The sequence below is a fragment of the Salvelinus fontinalis genome, chromosome 20 (assembly GCF_029448725.1).
Source record: "Salvelinus fontinalis isolate EN_2023a chromosome 20, ASM2944872v1, whole genome shotgun sequence".
NCBI lineage: Eukaryota > Metazoa > Chordata > Actinopteri > Salmoniformes > Salmonidae > Salvelinus > Salvelinus fontinalis.
Genome location: NC_074684.1, coordinates 40503686 through 40519192, shown reverse-complemented (window position 1 = coordinate 40519192; position 15507 = coordinate 40503686). Strand labels below are relative to the sequence as shown.

Sequence of the window (15507 nt, the reverse complement as noted above, 5' to 3'; positions counted from 1 at the left end):
CAGAAAATACATCAACATATAAATACAAGCAGACAGAATTAAGGTCCTCAATCTGCTTTCTGAATTACCCAAGAGACACCAGAACATCACATTCATCAGTATTAAGGTCCTCAATCTGCTTTCTGAATTACCCAAGAGACACCAGAACATCACATTCATCAGTATTAAGGTCCTCAATCTGCTTTCTGAATTACCCAAGAGACACCAGAACATCACATTCATCAGTATTAAGGTCCTCTATCTGCTTTCTGAATTACCCAAGAGACACCAGAACATCACATTCATCAGTATTAAGGTCCTCTATCTGCTTTCTGAATTACCCAAGAGACACCAGAACATCACATTCATCAGTATTAAGGTCCTCAATCTGCTTTCTGAATTACCCAAGAGACACCAGAACATCACATTCATCAGTATTAAGGTCCTCAATCAGCTGTCTGAATTACCCAAGAGACACCAGAAGATCACATTCATCAGTATTAAGGTCCTCAATCTGCTTTCTGAATTGCTCTAGAGACCAAAGGAATTTCCATAGTTAGCCATACAAATGAAGGTATACAAATGAAGTTTGCCTGCTGGACAAAGATTGTCCCAACTTTCAAGAATGCCTCGAGCCCTACATAGTGCACTACTTATGACCCGGGGCCATGGGGCTTGACCCGGGGCCATGGGACTTGACCCGGGGCCATGGGACTTGACCCGGGGCCATGGGGCTTGACCCGGGGCCATGGGGCTTGACCCGGGGCCATGGGGCTTGACCCGGGGCCATGGGGCTTGACCCGGGGCCATGGGGCTTGACCTGGGGCTTCACCTGGGGCCACGGGGCTTGACCTGGGGCTTCACCTGGGGCCATGGGGCTTGACCCGGGGCCATGGGGCTTGACCCCGGGCCATGGGGCTTGACCCGGGGCCATGGGGCTTGACCTGGGGCTTGACCCGGGGCCATGGGGCTTGACCCGGTGCCATGGGGCTTGACCCGGGGCCATGGGGCTTGACCCGGGGCCATGGGGCTTGACCTGGGGCTTGACCCGGGGCCATGGGACTTGACCCGGGGCCATGGGGCTTGACCCGGGGCCATGGGGCTTGACCCGGGGCCATGGGGCTTGACCCGGGGCCATGGGGCTTGACCCGGGGCCATGGGGCTTGACCCGGGGCCATGGGGCTTGACCCGGGGCCATGGGACTTGACCCGGGGCCATGGGACTTGACCCGGGGCTTGACCCGGTGCCATGGGGCTTGACCCGGGGCCATGGGGCTTGACCCGGGGCCATGGGGCTTGACCTGGGGCTTGACCCGGGGCCATGGGGCTTGACCTGGGGCTTGACCCGGGGCCATGGGGCTTGACCCGGGGCCATGGGGCTTGACCCGGGGCCATGGGGCTTGACCCGGGGCCATGGGACTTGACCCGGGGCCATGGGACTTGACCCGGGGCCATGGGACTTGACCCGGGGCCATGGGACTTGACCCGGGGCTTGACCTGGGGCCATGGGACTTCACCTGGGGCCATGGGGCTTGACCTGGGGCCATGGGACTCTCACTATGTAGAGAATGGAGTGCAATTTGGGACGCAGTTTTGTGTGATATAACCAATCGGGCGGCAGGTAGCCTAGCAGTTAAGAGCAACTTCTCTGCGCTACGGATCCCTTTAGCGGGATAATTTTCGTAAACAACCGCTGAATTGCAAGGCGCAAAATATTACTAAAAATATTTATAATCATACAATCACAAGTGAAATATACCAAAACACAGCTTAGCTTGTTGTTAATCCACCTATCGTGTCAGATTGTGAAAATATGCTTTGCAGCGAAAGCAATCCAAGCTTTTGTGAGTGTATCAATCAATGCTACAACAGCTAGCCCCAAATTAGCATGGTAACGAAAATCAGAATAGCAATAAGATGAATCGCTTACCTTTGATAATCTTCGGATGCTTGTACTCAGGAGACTCCCAGTTACACAACAAATGTTATTTTTGTTCGATAAATATTACTTTTATAACAAAAAAACGCCATTTGGGTTGTGCGTTATGTTCAGAAAACCAAAGCCTCGTTCCGTTCGACGAAAATTCCAAAAAGTATCCGTAATGTTCGTAGAAACATGTCAAATGTTTTTTTATAATCAATCCTCAGGTTGTTTTTAACAAACATAATCGATAATATTTCAACCGGACCGTAACCTATTCAATAAGAGAGAAAAAGAAAATGTCGAGCTACCCCTCTCGCACGCAGAAACTAATCAGAGGACGCCTGACTAGTTTTGAAAAATCTTACTCATTTTTCAAAATAAAAGCCTGAAACTATGTCTAAAGCCTGGTCACAGCCTGAGGAAGCCATTGGAAAAGGAATCTGGTTGATACCCCTTTAAATGGAAGAAAGACGGGCCAGGAAACACAGATTTATAGCGCTTGATGGTTTTTGCAACTGCACTTAAAGAAACTTCCAAAGCTCTTGACATTTTCCGTATTGACTGACCTTCATGTCTTAAGGTAATGATGGACTGTCATTTCTCTTTGCTTATTTGAGCTGTTCTTGCCATAATATGGCCTTGGTCTTTTACTAAATAGGGCTATCGTCTGTATACCACCCACACCTTTTCACAACAAAACTGATTGGCTCAAACGCATTAAGAAAGAAAGAAATTCCACAAATTAACTTTTTTTTTAACAAGGCACACCTGTTAATTGAAATGCATTCCAGGTGACTACCTCATGAAGCTGGTTGAGAGAACGCCAAGAGTGTGCAAATCTGTCAAGGCAAAGGGTGGCTACGTTGAAGGATCTTAAATATAAAATACATTTTGATTTATTTAACTTTTTTGTTTACTACATGATTCCATATGTGTTATTTTCATAGTTTTGATGTCTTCACTATTATTCTACAATGTAAAAAATAAAGAAAACCCCTTGAATGGGTAGATGTGTTCAAACTTTTGACTGGTGCTGTGTGTGTGATAGATATCTATCAATAATGTTGGGGGGGATTTAACCTCTATGGTTTAACCAGTGTGTAACTAACTAACTAAGTGTTGGAGCACTTTAACCCTTAAACCTTGACGTGGTTGTATACACTAACATTGTGTGGTTGTGACTGCAGTATGAAATGTGTGTGTTTCCCCCATCAGTATGTACAGCACAGGAGGCTGGTGCCACCATCATTGGGGAGGATGGGCTCGTGGTAATGCCTGGAGCGGAATTAGTGGAATGGTATCATTCATAATTGCGTTCTATTTACTCCATTCCTGCAATTATTATTATTATGAGCTGTCTTCCCCTCGGCAGCCTCTAACACATCACTCGTGTGTCTGTCTGCTCGGAGAACAGTGGTGTGGACTACTGGTGATACTACTAACTCCCAGCTAGCTAGTAATCTCTTCCTTGGCCATGGAACCATGGATGGAAACATCGTACCTCCCACGGGTACTTCCTGGTCCCTTTATGACATCATGTATGACATCGTGGTATATTTGTTTCTGTCTGCAGGAGACTGAGGCTGTGAAGGCGGAGTCGGTCAAGGAGAAGGAATGAGGAAGTGGGGGGGTCTTTCTCTGACTCCTCCCAAACCAGTACCATGGAAACGGAGGATATTTTTTTCCAGGATTTTGTAAAATGCTGATTTTTGTTTGTCCTGTGATACTAGCAAAGATAACCAGCAGCAACCCACATCCACACTCCTCCTTACAGTTCTCTCTCTCTCTCTCTCTCTTTCTCTCTCTCTCTCTCTCTTTCTCTCGTTCTCTCTTTCTCTCTCTCTTTCTCTCGTTCTCTCTTTCTCTCTCTCTTTCTCTCTCTCTCTCTCTCTCTCTCTCTCTCTCTCTCTCTCTCTCTCTCTCTCTCTCTCTCTCTCTCTCTCTCTCTTTCTCTCTCTCTCTCTCTCTCTTTCTCTCTCTCTCTCTCTCTCTCTTTCTCTCTCTCTCTCTCTCTCTCTCTTTCTCTCTTTCTCTCTCTCTCTCTTTCTCTCTTTCTCTCTTTCTCTCTTTCTCTCTTTCTCTCTTTCTCTCTTTCTCTCTTTCTCTCTTTCTCTCTTTCTCTCTTTCTCTCTTTCTCTCTTTCTCTCTTCCTTTTCCTAAAAGACAGAATGAAGTGACATGTTTTTATAAAATGGCCGCAAGTATTCTTCCTCTGGCAGTGGGAGTCACCATGGTCACCACCAGCCTCATGGGGTCACCATGGTGATGCCTCTCAGTTCCTTTCTAAACAATGTCATGTCCTCTTGACCGCGGTGGCTCTTTTGTGATGACATCGCTGTAAATTAAGTGGACCTTCCACCTCTGACATCAGAGACCCAAGGGTCAGACTAGGCTCCTATGACATCACAAGTGACCTTAGACCCTGACCTGAGGTGTTGCCATGGTGAATATTTGCAGCTTTTTAAACAGATTTAGAAGTGTTCAGAATCGCCAGCCACTCTTGTGTTGTAATTTGTGAGTCTGTAGTTGTCTGTCAGAGCAGACTATTCTAGAACTCTGGCTTCCAGAACCTCTGGGTTCCACCCTGGTTGTCTGTCAGAGCAGACTGTTCTAGAACTCTGGCTTCCAGAACCTCTGGGTTCCACCCTGGTTGTCTGTCAGAGCAGACTGTTCTAGAACTCTGGCTTCCAGAACCTCTGGGTTCCACCCTGGTTGTCTGTCAGAGCAGACTGTTCTAGAACTCTGGCTTCCAGAACCTCTGGGTTCCACCCTGGTTGTCTGTCAGAGCAGACTGTTCTAGAACTCTGGCTTCCAGAACCTCTGGGTTCCACCCTGGTTGTCTGTCAGAGCAGACTGTTCTGGAACTCTGGCTTCCAGAACCTCTGGGTTCCACCCTGGTTGTCTGTCAGAGCAGCATAGCAATAACAAGTGGGGCTTCTGTTCTAGAACTCTGAGGCTTCTAGAACCTCTCTGGGTTCCATCCTGCCTGTGGGAAAACATTATTTTGAAATAAAAACCGAGTTGACATCTTGTGAGTACTGTGTTTTACTTCCTAGTGACCCTAGTAGATCTAATCACTATCTGTACCCATACAATACCCTCTTCACATGTATTTATGCTGTGGAAAGCTCAGGCATTTGTAAGTGTTTCTATGAATGTGTCTGTTAGTGTGTGTGTGTGTGTGTGAGAGGTCAAGGGGGGAGTGGCCATGTTAAATACAACTGCTGTGTCAGGAAATGAAAGATCAGCATTTCACAGAGAGGCGGGGCAGCCGAGTCTAGAGAGGCCCCCTCATTGGCCAGCCCAGGTGTCACTCAGAGCCTCGGGCCAATGATAAGCTGTGGATGTGGAAATATTTCCCCATAGAAGCAGACCTCTAGAGCAGTGTAGACCACTGAGAAAAGGTTCAGAACTCATATAACTGTGTATAACCTTGTCATAACATTCTACAGTTATTATACAGTTATAACAGTTATTACACAGTTATAAGTTATAATTACGGTTATACACAGTTATAACAGTTAGTAAGGTTGTACACAGTAAGGTTATTTATTTATTTGACCTTTATTTAACCAGGTAGGCTAGTTGAGAACAAGTTCTCATTTACAACTGTGACCTGGCCCAGATCAAGCATAGCAGTGTGAACAGACAACAGCACAGAGTTACACATGGAATAAACAATAAACAAGTCAATAACAATAAACAAGTCCCCTAACATAGTAGGGGGAAAAAAATGAGTCTATATACATGGTGTGCAAAAGGCATGAGGAGGTAGGCAATAAATAGGCCATAGGAGTGAATAATTACAATTTAGCAGATTAACACTGGAGTGATAAATCATCAGATGATCATGTGCAAGTAGAGATAGTGGTGTGCAAAAGAGCAGAAAAGTAAATAAATAAAAACAGTAAGTGGATGAGGTAGGTAAATTGGGTGGGCTGTTTACAGATGGACTATGTACAGCTGCAGCGATCGGTTAGCTGCTCAGATAGCAGATGTTTAAAGTTGGTGAGGGAAATAAAAGTCTCCAACTTCAGCGATTTTTGAAATTCGTTCCAGTCACAGGCAGCAGAGAACTGGAAGGAAAGGCGGCCAAATGAGGTGTTGGCTTTCGGGATGATCAGTGAGATATACCTGCTGGAGCACGTGCTACGGGTGGGTGTTGTTATCGTGACCAGTGAACTAAGATAAGGCGGAGCTTTACCTGGCATAGACTTATAGATGACCTGGAGCCAGTGGGTCTGGCGATGAATATGTACCGAGGGCCAGCTGACTAGAGCATACAGGTCGCAGTGGTGGGTGGTATAAGGTGTTTTAGTAACAAAATGGGTGGCACTATGATAAACTGCATCTAGTTTGCTGAGTAGAGTATTGGAAGCTATTTTGTAGATGACATCGCCGAAGTCGAGGATCGGTAGGATAGTCAGTTTTACTCGGGTAAGTGTGGCGGCTTTGTTGCGAAATAGAAAGCCGACTCTAGATTTGATTTTGGATTGGAGATGTTTAATATGAGTCTGGAAGGAGAGTTTACAGTCTAGCCAGACACCTAGGTATTTATAGATGTCCACATATTCTAGGTCAGAACCGTCCAGGGTAGTAATGCTAGTCGGGCGGGCCGGTGCGGGCAGCGAACGGTTGAAAAGCATGCATTTGGTTTTACTAGCGTTTAAGAGCAGTTGGAGGCCACGGAAGGAGTGTTGTATGGCATTGAAGCTCGTTTGGAGGTTAGATAGCACAGTGTCCAAGGAAGGGCCAGAAGTATACAGAATGGTGTCGTCTGCGTAGAGGTGGATCAGGGAATCGCCCGTAGCAAGAGCAACATCATTGATATATACAGAGAAAAGAGTTGGCCCGAGAATTGAACCCTGAGATACCCCCATAGAGACTGCCAGAGGACCGGACAACATGCCCTCCGATTTGACACACTGAACTCTGTCTGCAAAGTAGTTGGTGAACCAGGCAAGGCAGTCATTAGAAAAACCGAGGCTACTGAGTCTGCCGATAAGAATATGGTGATTGACAGAGTCGAAAGCCTTGGCCAGGTCGATGAAGACGGCTGCACAGTACTGTCTTTTATCGATGGTGGTTATGATATAATTTAGTACCTTGAGCGTGGCTGAGGTGCACCCGTGACCGGCTCGGAAACCGGATTGCACAGCGGAGAAGGTACGGTGGGATTCGAGATGGTCAGTGATCTGTTTGTTGACTTGGCTTTCGAAGACCTTAGATAGGCAGGGCAGGATGGATATAGGTCTGTAACAGTTTGGGTCCAGAGTGTCTCCCCCTTTGAAGAGGGGGATGACTGCGGCAGCTTTCCAATCCTTGGGGATCTCAGACGATATGAAAGAGAGGTTGAACAGGCTGGTAATAGGGGTTGCGACAATGGCGGCGGATAGTAATCGAAGTTTTCGATTATCATGGCTTTATCGGTGGTGACCGTGTTACCTAGCCTCAGTGCAGTGGGCAGCTGGGAGGAGGTGCTCTTATTCTCCATGGACTTTACAGTGTCCCAAAACTTTTTGGAGTTAGAGCTACAAGATGCAAATTTCTGCTTGAAAAAGCTAGGTTATGCACAGTTATAACAGATGGATGGAGAAGCGCCATCGACCGATGGATGGAGACGAGACATCGACAGTTGGATGGAGACGAGACATCGACAGATGGATTGAGACGAGACATCGACCGATGGATGGAGACGAGACATCGACAGATGGATTGAGACGGGACATCGACCGATGGATTGAGACGGGACATCGACCGATGGATTGAGACGCGACATCGACCGATGGATTGAGACGGGACATCGACCGATGGATTGAGACGCGACATCGACCGATGGATTGAGACGGGACATCGACCGATGGATTGAGACGAGACATCGACCGATGGATGGAGACGAGACATCGACCGATGGATTGAGACGAGACATCGACCGATGCGATGGATTGAGGCGCGTCCATCGTACATCTCTAGTTTAAACTGACGGATTTTTACGAGGATTCTTTTATTATGCTAATTCGATTTCCATGGGGACATCGACTTTCTGGGTTTTATACAGAATAAACCGATGATTTATTGAAGTTAGTGTGAGACTTAATTCCTCCTTGTCTAGTGTCCTAAATGGCTTCCTATCCCCTTGTAATATAATGGTAATGATGTCACAGCAGGTAGCCTAATGGTTAGAGTGGAGGGGCAGCAGGTAGCCTAGTGGTTAGAGTGGAGGGGCAGCAGGTAGCCTAGTGGTTAGAGCATGGGGCCAGTAACCGAAAGGTTGCTGGATCAAATCCCCAAGCTGACAAGGTAAAAAAAAGATATATCTCACTTTGCCCCTGAAAAAGGCAGTTAACCCACTGTTCCCCGGTAGGCCGTCATTATAAATAAGAATTTGTTCTTAACTGACTTAGTTAAATAAAGGTTACATTTAGATAATGCCCATTGGGCCCACTGCATAAGATATGTGGTGCCATTTGGGAACTAAGCAAATCTTAGTTTAATCTCTTCAGATCTGACATCATTACCAGTATCTAGTGGTGACATCATTACCAGTATCTAGTGGTGACTTCACTGGTGACATCATTACCAATATCTAGTGGTGACATCATTACCAGTATCTAGTGGTGACTTCACTGGTGACATCATTACCAGTATCTAGTGATGACTTCACTGGTGACATCATCATTACCAGTATCTAGTGATGACTTCACTGGTGACATCATTACCAGTATCTAGTGATGACTTCACTGGTGACATCAGTACCATTATCTAGTGATGACATCATTACCAGTATCTAGTGATGACTTCACAGGTGACATCATTACCATTATCTAGTAATGACATAATTGCCAGTATCTAGTTACATCATTACCAGTATCTAGTGGTGACATCATTACCATTATGTGGTGACATCATTACCAGTATCTAGTGATGACTTTTCTGGTGACATCATTACCAGTATCTAGTGGTGACTTCACTGGTGACATCATTACCAGTATCTAGTGATGGCATCATTACCAGTATCTAGTGGTGACTTCATAGGTGACATCATTACCAGTATCTAGTGATGACTTCACAGGTGATATCATTACCAGTATCTAGTGATGACTTCACAGGTGACATCATTACCAGTATCTAGTGATGACATCATTACCAGTATCTAGTGTTAACATCATTACCAGTATCTAGTGATGACTTCACTGATGACATCACCAGTGGTAGACCTATCTGCAGAGAAAATATCAGTGTTCGAGAGCATCAAAACCGTGATGCATAGTGGGTAAATTGTGACTGACTGATCTACAAATAATATTGAGTAGTATAATATTGATGCAAAGCCCAGAGATCTGCCCCTGGTGTCTGATTGGTTGATCTGTAACCATTGTGAACTGGTGTCTGATTGGTTGATCTGTAACCATTGTCTGGTGCTGATTGGTTGATCTGTAACCATTGTGAAGTCTGGTGCTGATTGGTTGATCTGTAACCATTGTGAAGTCTGGTGTCTGATTGGTTGATCTGTAACCATTGTGAAGTCTGGTGTTTGATTGGTTGATCTGTAACCATTGTGAAGTCTGGTGTCTGATTGGTTGATCTGTAACCATTGTCTGGTGCTGATTGGTTGATCTGTAACCATTGTCTGGTGCTGATTGGTTGATCTGTAACCATTGTGAAGTCTGGTGTCTGATTGGTTGATTTGTAACCATTGTGAAGTCTGGTGTCTGATTGGTTGATTTGTAACCATTGTGAAGTCTGGTGTCTGATTGGTTGATCTGTAACCATTGTATGGTGCTGATTGGTTGATCTGTAACCATTGTCTGGTGCTGATTGGTTGATCTGTAACCATTGTGAAGTCTGGTGTCTGATTGGTTGATCTGTAACCATTGTCTGGTGCTGATTGGTTGATCTGTAACCATTGTCTGGTGCTGATTGGTTGATCTGTAACCATTGTGAAGTCTGGTGTCTGATTGGTTGATCTGTAACCATTGTCTGGTGCTGATTGGTTGATCTGTAACCATTGTCTGGTGCTGAGAGGTCAGGAGGACAGAATGAGGCTGCCACCAGGTGGTCGAGACACACTTACACAGCTACTGTCAGAGGTCAGAGGTCAGGGTGGAACTGGATGCACACTAATGAAACACACAGATCTAACTAACTGCATGTTATAGTTGGTGACTTCATGTCAATAGGATGGTAGTGAAGTTAACTAACTTGGTAGGTGAGCTGCAATTCCTCTCACCAATTATCTCCCTATACACTCTATCCATCCCTCTATCCTCTTACCCCCTCCATCCCTCTATCCTCTTACCCCCTCCATCCCTCTATCCTCTTACCCCCTCCATCCTCTTACCCCCTCTGTCCTCTATCATCTTACCCCCTCCATCCCTCTATCCTCTTACCCCCTCCATCCTCTTACCCCCTCTGTCCTCTTACCCCCTCCATCCTCTTACCCCCTCCATCCTCTAACCCCCTCCATCCCTCTATCCTCTTACCCCCTCCATCCCTCTATCCTCTTACCCCCTCCATCCCTCTATCCTCTTAACCCTTGTCCTCTTACCCCCTCCATCCCTCTATCCTCTTACCCCCTCCATCCCTCTATCCTCTTACCCCCTCTGTCCTCTATCATCTTACCCCCTCCATCCCTCTATCCTCTTAACCCCTCCATCCCTCTATCCTCTTACCCCCTCTGTCCTCTATCATCTTACCCCCTCCATCTTCTTACGCCCTCTATACTCTTACCCCGTCTATCCCCTTAGCCCCTCCATCCCTCTATCCTCTTATTGGAGAGTTATACTATTATTGAAGAATTACACAATAACCATTTAAAAATAGATGATTTAAAATCAATCATTCTACTATACTATATAACTACTTCTGTAGTCTATAAGTATTAGAATGTCAGTCTCAAAGGCTCAATGATCTGGGCCAGAGAGTGAAAGCCAGCATCAAGCTCTTGTGGTCCTGGAACAGATCTGGGCCAGAGAGTGAAAGCCAGCATCAAGCTCTTGTGGTCCTGGAACAGATCTGGGCCCTTCACAGCTCTTTCTGCTAGAGCTGCACCTACCGCCTAATGTACTGGGGAACACATTCCAACGCTTTGTTTCAGTTTGTTTATGTCAAATGTAAATACATGTCACGCTGATTAGCCAATTATGGACCTGTGGTTCTCGCTGAAAAACGGGATTTTTTTTTTTTTTTGGGGGGGGGGGGGGAATGTATGTCGTGTATAGCTTTGTGGAGTTTCAGATAGCTTGATTATGTAGCGCGTGTACATCTAGGGGAAGTAGAAAGGCCACGCTGGATGTCGCCAATGACGCAAGCCAGGTTTCTTATTTCACGGTGGGGGGAAGAAAAAAATAATCTGAACGAACTGAAAAAGTTGAATGTCAGATAAACTTGGAATTGTAAAGCACAGTACTTGTTGATTAGTTGCCTGAATAGGTTTCTGTTTCAGTTCTGTCTAAACGCAACCATGCAATAACACCAAACGCTGCATTACTAACATGGCTGCTGCTTTTAGTCTGAATAATGTCACTACAAGACCGTCACACAACACTAGTGGGAGTCAGTTCGGGAATGAAAACAACCCCACAAAACACCCAGTGAGATACAGGCTGTTACTCGACCTCCATGTTTTAACCATCTATTTTCTGTGTTTGAGGGGTGCAAAATCCCCGTCACTCAACTCTCGCTGGTTTGATTGCTTTCATTTGACTCCCGAGACTCTTTCACACCCCCCTGCCCCCCCCCCCCCCCAGGTTATACTGCCCCCCCCCCCCCCCACACACACAGGTTATACTGCTATTGGCACACTTGTTAAATTATGCAACAGAATGTGACAACAGTAATTAATGAGGAAGTCTAGACATCGCAGGTGAGTGCAGGTAGGCCAAGACAGAGCAATATTTTGGGCGGTTGTAGCTCGATTCCACTCTCTATGTTCATATATGCAAATACAGCCATTGTATTTATGCAAATGAAGCGCATATCATTTTATTTGAATACTATAAAAAATACCTGATACCATTATAAAATGTATATATATATATGAGTCAATTAGAATAGAAAAGGTGACATTTTACAATAAATTCAATACATGCAATCCCACCCAAATCCCTGAACTCATTCAGTATTTGTCCATGCCAGTAAAATGGTTTAGGCACTATTATTCAGTAAATATCTGATGGATTTTAAAAATTCAAAAAGTTTGGAGTATCTACATGGTGTATTTATTTTAATTGTTTTTAAAACTATTTAGCAATTTTTGACGACCCTCGCTACTTTTAAATCGGGCGTAAAGACAACATAACGTATACAACAACAACTAATTTAAACCGTGTTTCTATACATGTATGTGTTCACGATCCGTCTGCCATTCGACGTGGATTCATGTAACTCACGAGGTTTTGGTTTCATTCATTAGGGTACATTCCCCTCCTCAACCCCTTCCCCCATTTTACTGCTGGGAGCGGGGCTGAGTAAGACACATGCAGCGGAGACAAATGGAGGAAAAACCCCAACGGCTCCGGGAGTGGCTGTGTTGTTTCAGACACGTTGTTAGTTACACAATAACGACACCACCATAAACCCACAGCAATGACGACCAAATAACAAACAAAACGACGTGGAAAATGTTACAACAGCACGATAATCACAACAATAGTCTCCCCAATGCACTGTTTGTGAGATACGTCTCGCTAACTTGATCTGACGACCGTTTATACGATCATAATCTTCATAAACAGCTACGCGTAATGGTTACTTTGTAAACCGTTTGTAAAGCAAAAAACACCCCCCCCCCCCCCCCCCCCCCCCCACTGTAAATAACAGTATAAAACATGAGTGTATCGAAGCAGCGGTCATGTCGTTAGAATGTAACAACCATTTTCAGTGACACGCTCGTCTCTCCGCTCCAGCGTTGCTGCTGCTGCTGCCTCCCTTCCACGTCCCGTGTCTACAGCAGCCTGCACTACTTGCTATTCCTGCGCACAGGCTTGTTACGGGGAGGAGGGGTGGCGGAGGGACGACCATTTATACAACTACTTTCACCGTGGCTTTATCGCCCCGATGTCTTATACAAACCTTCGAGTGACTCTCACAGCAGTTATTGAGGTGTTATCGATGCGATGTGTCGTGGAGGGTTGAGCCCGTCGGAGGGCCTATTTGACGGAAGCGCGGAGGGGTTTGTATGGTGGCCGGGCCTGGCTGTTTAGCGGTGGTACGGTCCTGAATGGAGGAAGTGTTTTCCTGCGGGGTAAACAGTGACAGCTATAGGGCAGACTCCCTCAGCCCCCTAAAAACAAATCGAAAATGGATTCAGACAGTAAACTGGTCGCCCAGCTGAATTCTGGTGAGTAGAGTGAGCTGAATATGTGACATATAGATGTTATAATTCTCTCCAGTCGCTCCGGCGCCCTCCTCTGTAGCTAACCCGCTCCGTCCTCTCTCTCGCCCCTACAGAACTCTACTTCCTAATCGCCCGCTTTCTACAGTCTGGACCGTGCCAGAACGCAGCAGAGGTGGGTCCGATGGTATTTTAGGATTATTTATTATATTCCCAGGTTTGTCTCGGTGTGTGATTTTGAGTTTTTAAATCTATTTCCAGACGTTGATCCGAGAGGTGGAGGAGAAGGAGGTGAGTCGTGTATCTATGCTCGCCTCGCATCAAGCTGCTCTCTGCACTTTCTCATGTTGAATTTAAGCAGATTTCTCATTTAATGTTTAAAAACACAAATAGACGAGTTGATAGTGTTAGTGATCGGAACTGAACTGTGCATTTCCTGTAGCTACTGCCCACACGACGGGACTGGACGGGGAAGGAGCACCCAGGGAGATACGAAGATTTGGTAAGGCTCCTCTATAACTGAGAAAAAGTTTTTTAGAGAGAGCAAAATAAAAATTGAATTTCCCGCAATTTTTAAATCAGGAAAAAAAAAAGTCAAAAGGATTGTACCGAGAAAACCTGAAACTAACCCGGCCCAGAGGAGGCAACGAGTCTTGTCCTGGTCCATCGGGGACCCTGGGTTGAGAGTTTGGTGACAGGCATGTCCAAAACATTTAAATAGTAGTGAAAATGTGTGTGAAATGTTGGTACGTCATGAGTGTTGTGGCGTTGGATCGCGCGGGGGAGGGACTCCTGCGCCACAGCTTGCACGAGATGAAGGCGCCCAGCTCCTGCTGTACAGAGAGAGCCTTGGTGTGTGTGTGTGTGTGTGTGTGGCTAAAACACACAAGCAGCGGGACGAGGCAAAACACTGCTTTTAGCAGAATATAAACAGTCATATCAGAAAGCACTGGAAAATAAAAATGTCCTTTTTAAAGAGAGTTTTATCAGAAGGAGAGTGGCAGGAAGGGGAGAGAGAGGAGTGTGTGTTATCTCAGGACTGAAGGAGAGGGGGAGACAGGGGTGACATGTGGTAATATTGAGCTTAAATCTAATTATTATGCCTTTATTAATTAATCGACTAATTAGGTCAATTACATGGTGATTTTACATAATGCTATTGCGCACTGCATGAATAACACCATGCAATGTCAATATAATACATATTTTAGAGTTTTGAGATCAAGCGTTTAGATATTTTTTAAACTTTTATATTTCTGGCAAATTATCATAACCTTAATCTTTTTTAAATCTTATTTTCCATGACATGTTTTTTTTTAAATATTTTTTTACATCATCTGTAGCCTACAGTCATCATGATCTTTTGCAGACTCGACTAAAACTAAATCTATACATTTATAGAACAACAATATTGACAGTGTGTCTGTCTACTCCCCCCCCCTCCTCCTCTCCTCTCCTTGCTCTGCCATTTCTCCCTCCGCCAGTGAGCGGGGGTTGTGATGCGGCTGGCCGGGCCTACTGTCTCAGTCCTTCACTGCTTCATCTTAAGATGCGACATGTTCTTAAAGGTGAACTATGCAGAAATCGCTCCGCCATTTCCTGGTTGCTAAAATTCTAATAGTTTGCCTAATTTCAGTTTATGTGACAAAACAAGCGAGTATAATGTGGAGAATCATTGTACCATCTAAACCGCTGTGAAATATTTCCATAAACAAAAATATAGTATTTTCAGCTGTCTGAAGCTGGTGTACACAACCTAAAATAATAGACAAAAAATGTAACTTAATAACAGGAATCATAGAAATAGAGCACATAGAACAGATCAACCTCTTGTTAGACTGGCTTTTAATGAGAATGGCAGATCTATAACACATAGAACAGATCAACCTCTTTATAGACTTGCTTTTAATAAGAATGACAGATCTATAACACATAGAACAGATCTACCTCTTGTTAGACTTGCTTTTAATAAGAGTGACAGATCTATAACACATAGAACAGATCTACCTCTTGTTAGACTTGCTTTTAATGAGAATGGCAGATCTATAACACATAGTACAGAGCAACCTCTTCATAGACTGGCTTTTAATGAGAATGGCAGATCTATAACACATAGTACAGATCATATATTTATAACAATAACAATAATTTATATATTAATAACAACAATTATGGTAATTATGATGATGATATTATTATGATGGTCAACGTTTTCTCCCTCTAATAGATGTATTTTGTCATTATGAACATTAATTCTATGATGTCAACAA

General features: G+C 44.8%; 2 protein-coding genes across 2 annotated transcripts in view; both read left to right on the top strand.

Annotated features, from left to right (window-relative positions):
- The window catches only part of LOC129817828 (high mobility group nucleosome-binding domain-containing protein 3-like), a 53448-nt gene extending 48519 nt beyond the window's left edge, over positions 1-4929 (top strand). The window contains exon 6 of the mRNA XM_055873403.1: positions 3476-4929. Within this exon, the coding sequence (XP_055729378.1) occupies positions 3476-3520 (45 nt within the window). The 3' untranslated portion in view covers positions 3521-4929. The remainder of the gene's footprint in view (positions 1-3475) is intronic.
- A 7846-nt stretch (positions 4930-12775) lies between these two features.
- phip (pleckstrin homology domain interacting protein) overlaps positions 12776-15507 on the top strand; it is a 116918-nt gene continuing 114186 nt past the window's right edge. The window contains exons 1-4 of the mRNA XM_055873401.1: positions 12776-13243; positions 13354-13412; positions 13499-13528; positions 13680-13739. Of these exons, the coding sequence (XP_055729376.1) occupies positions 13204-13243; positions 13354-13412; positions 13499-13528; positions 13680-13739 (189 nt within the window). The 5' untranslated portion in view covers positions 12776-13203. The remainder of the gene's footprint in view (positions 13244-13353; positions 13413-13498; positions 13529-13679; positions 13740-15507) is intronic.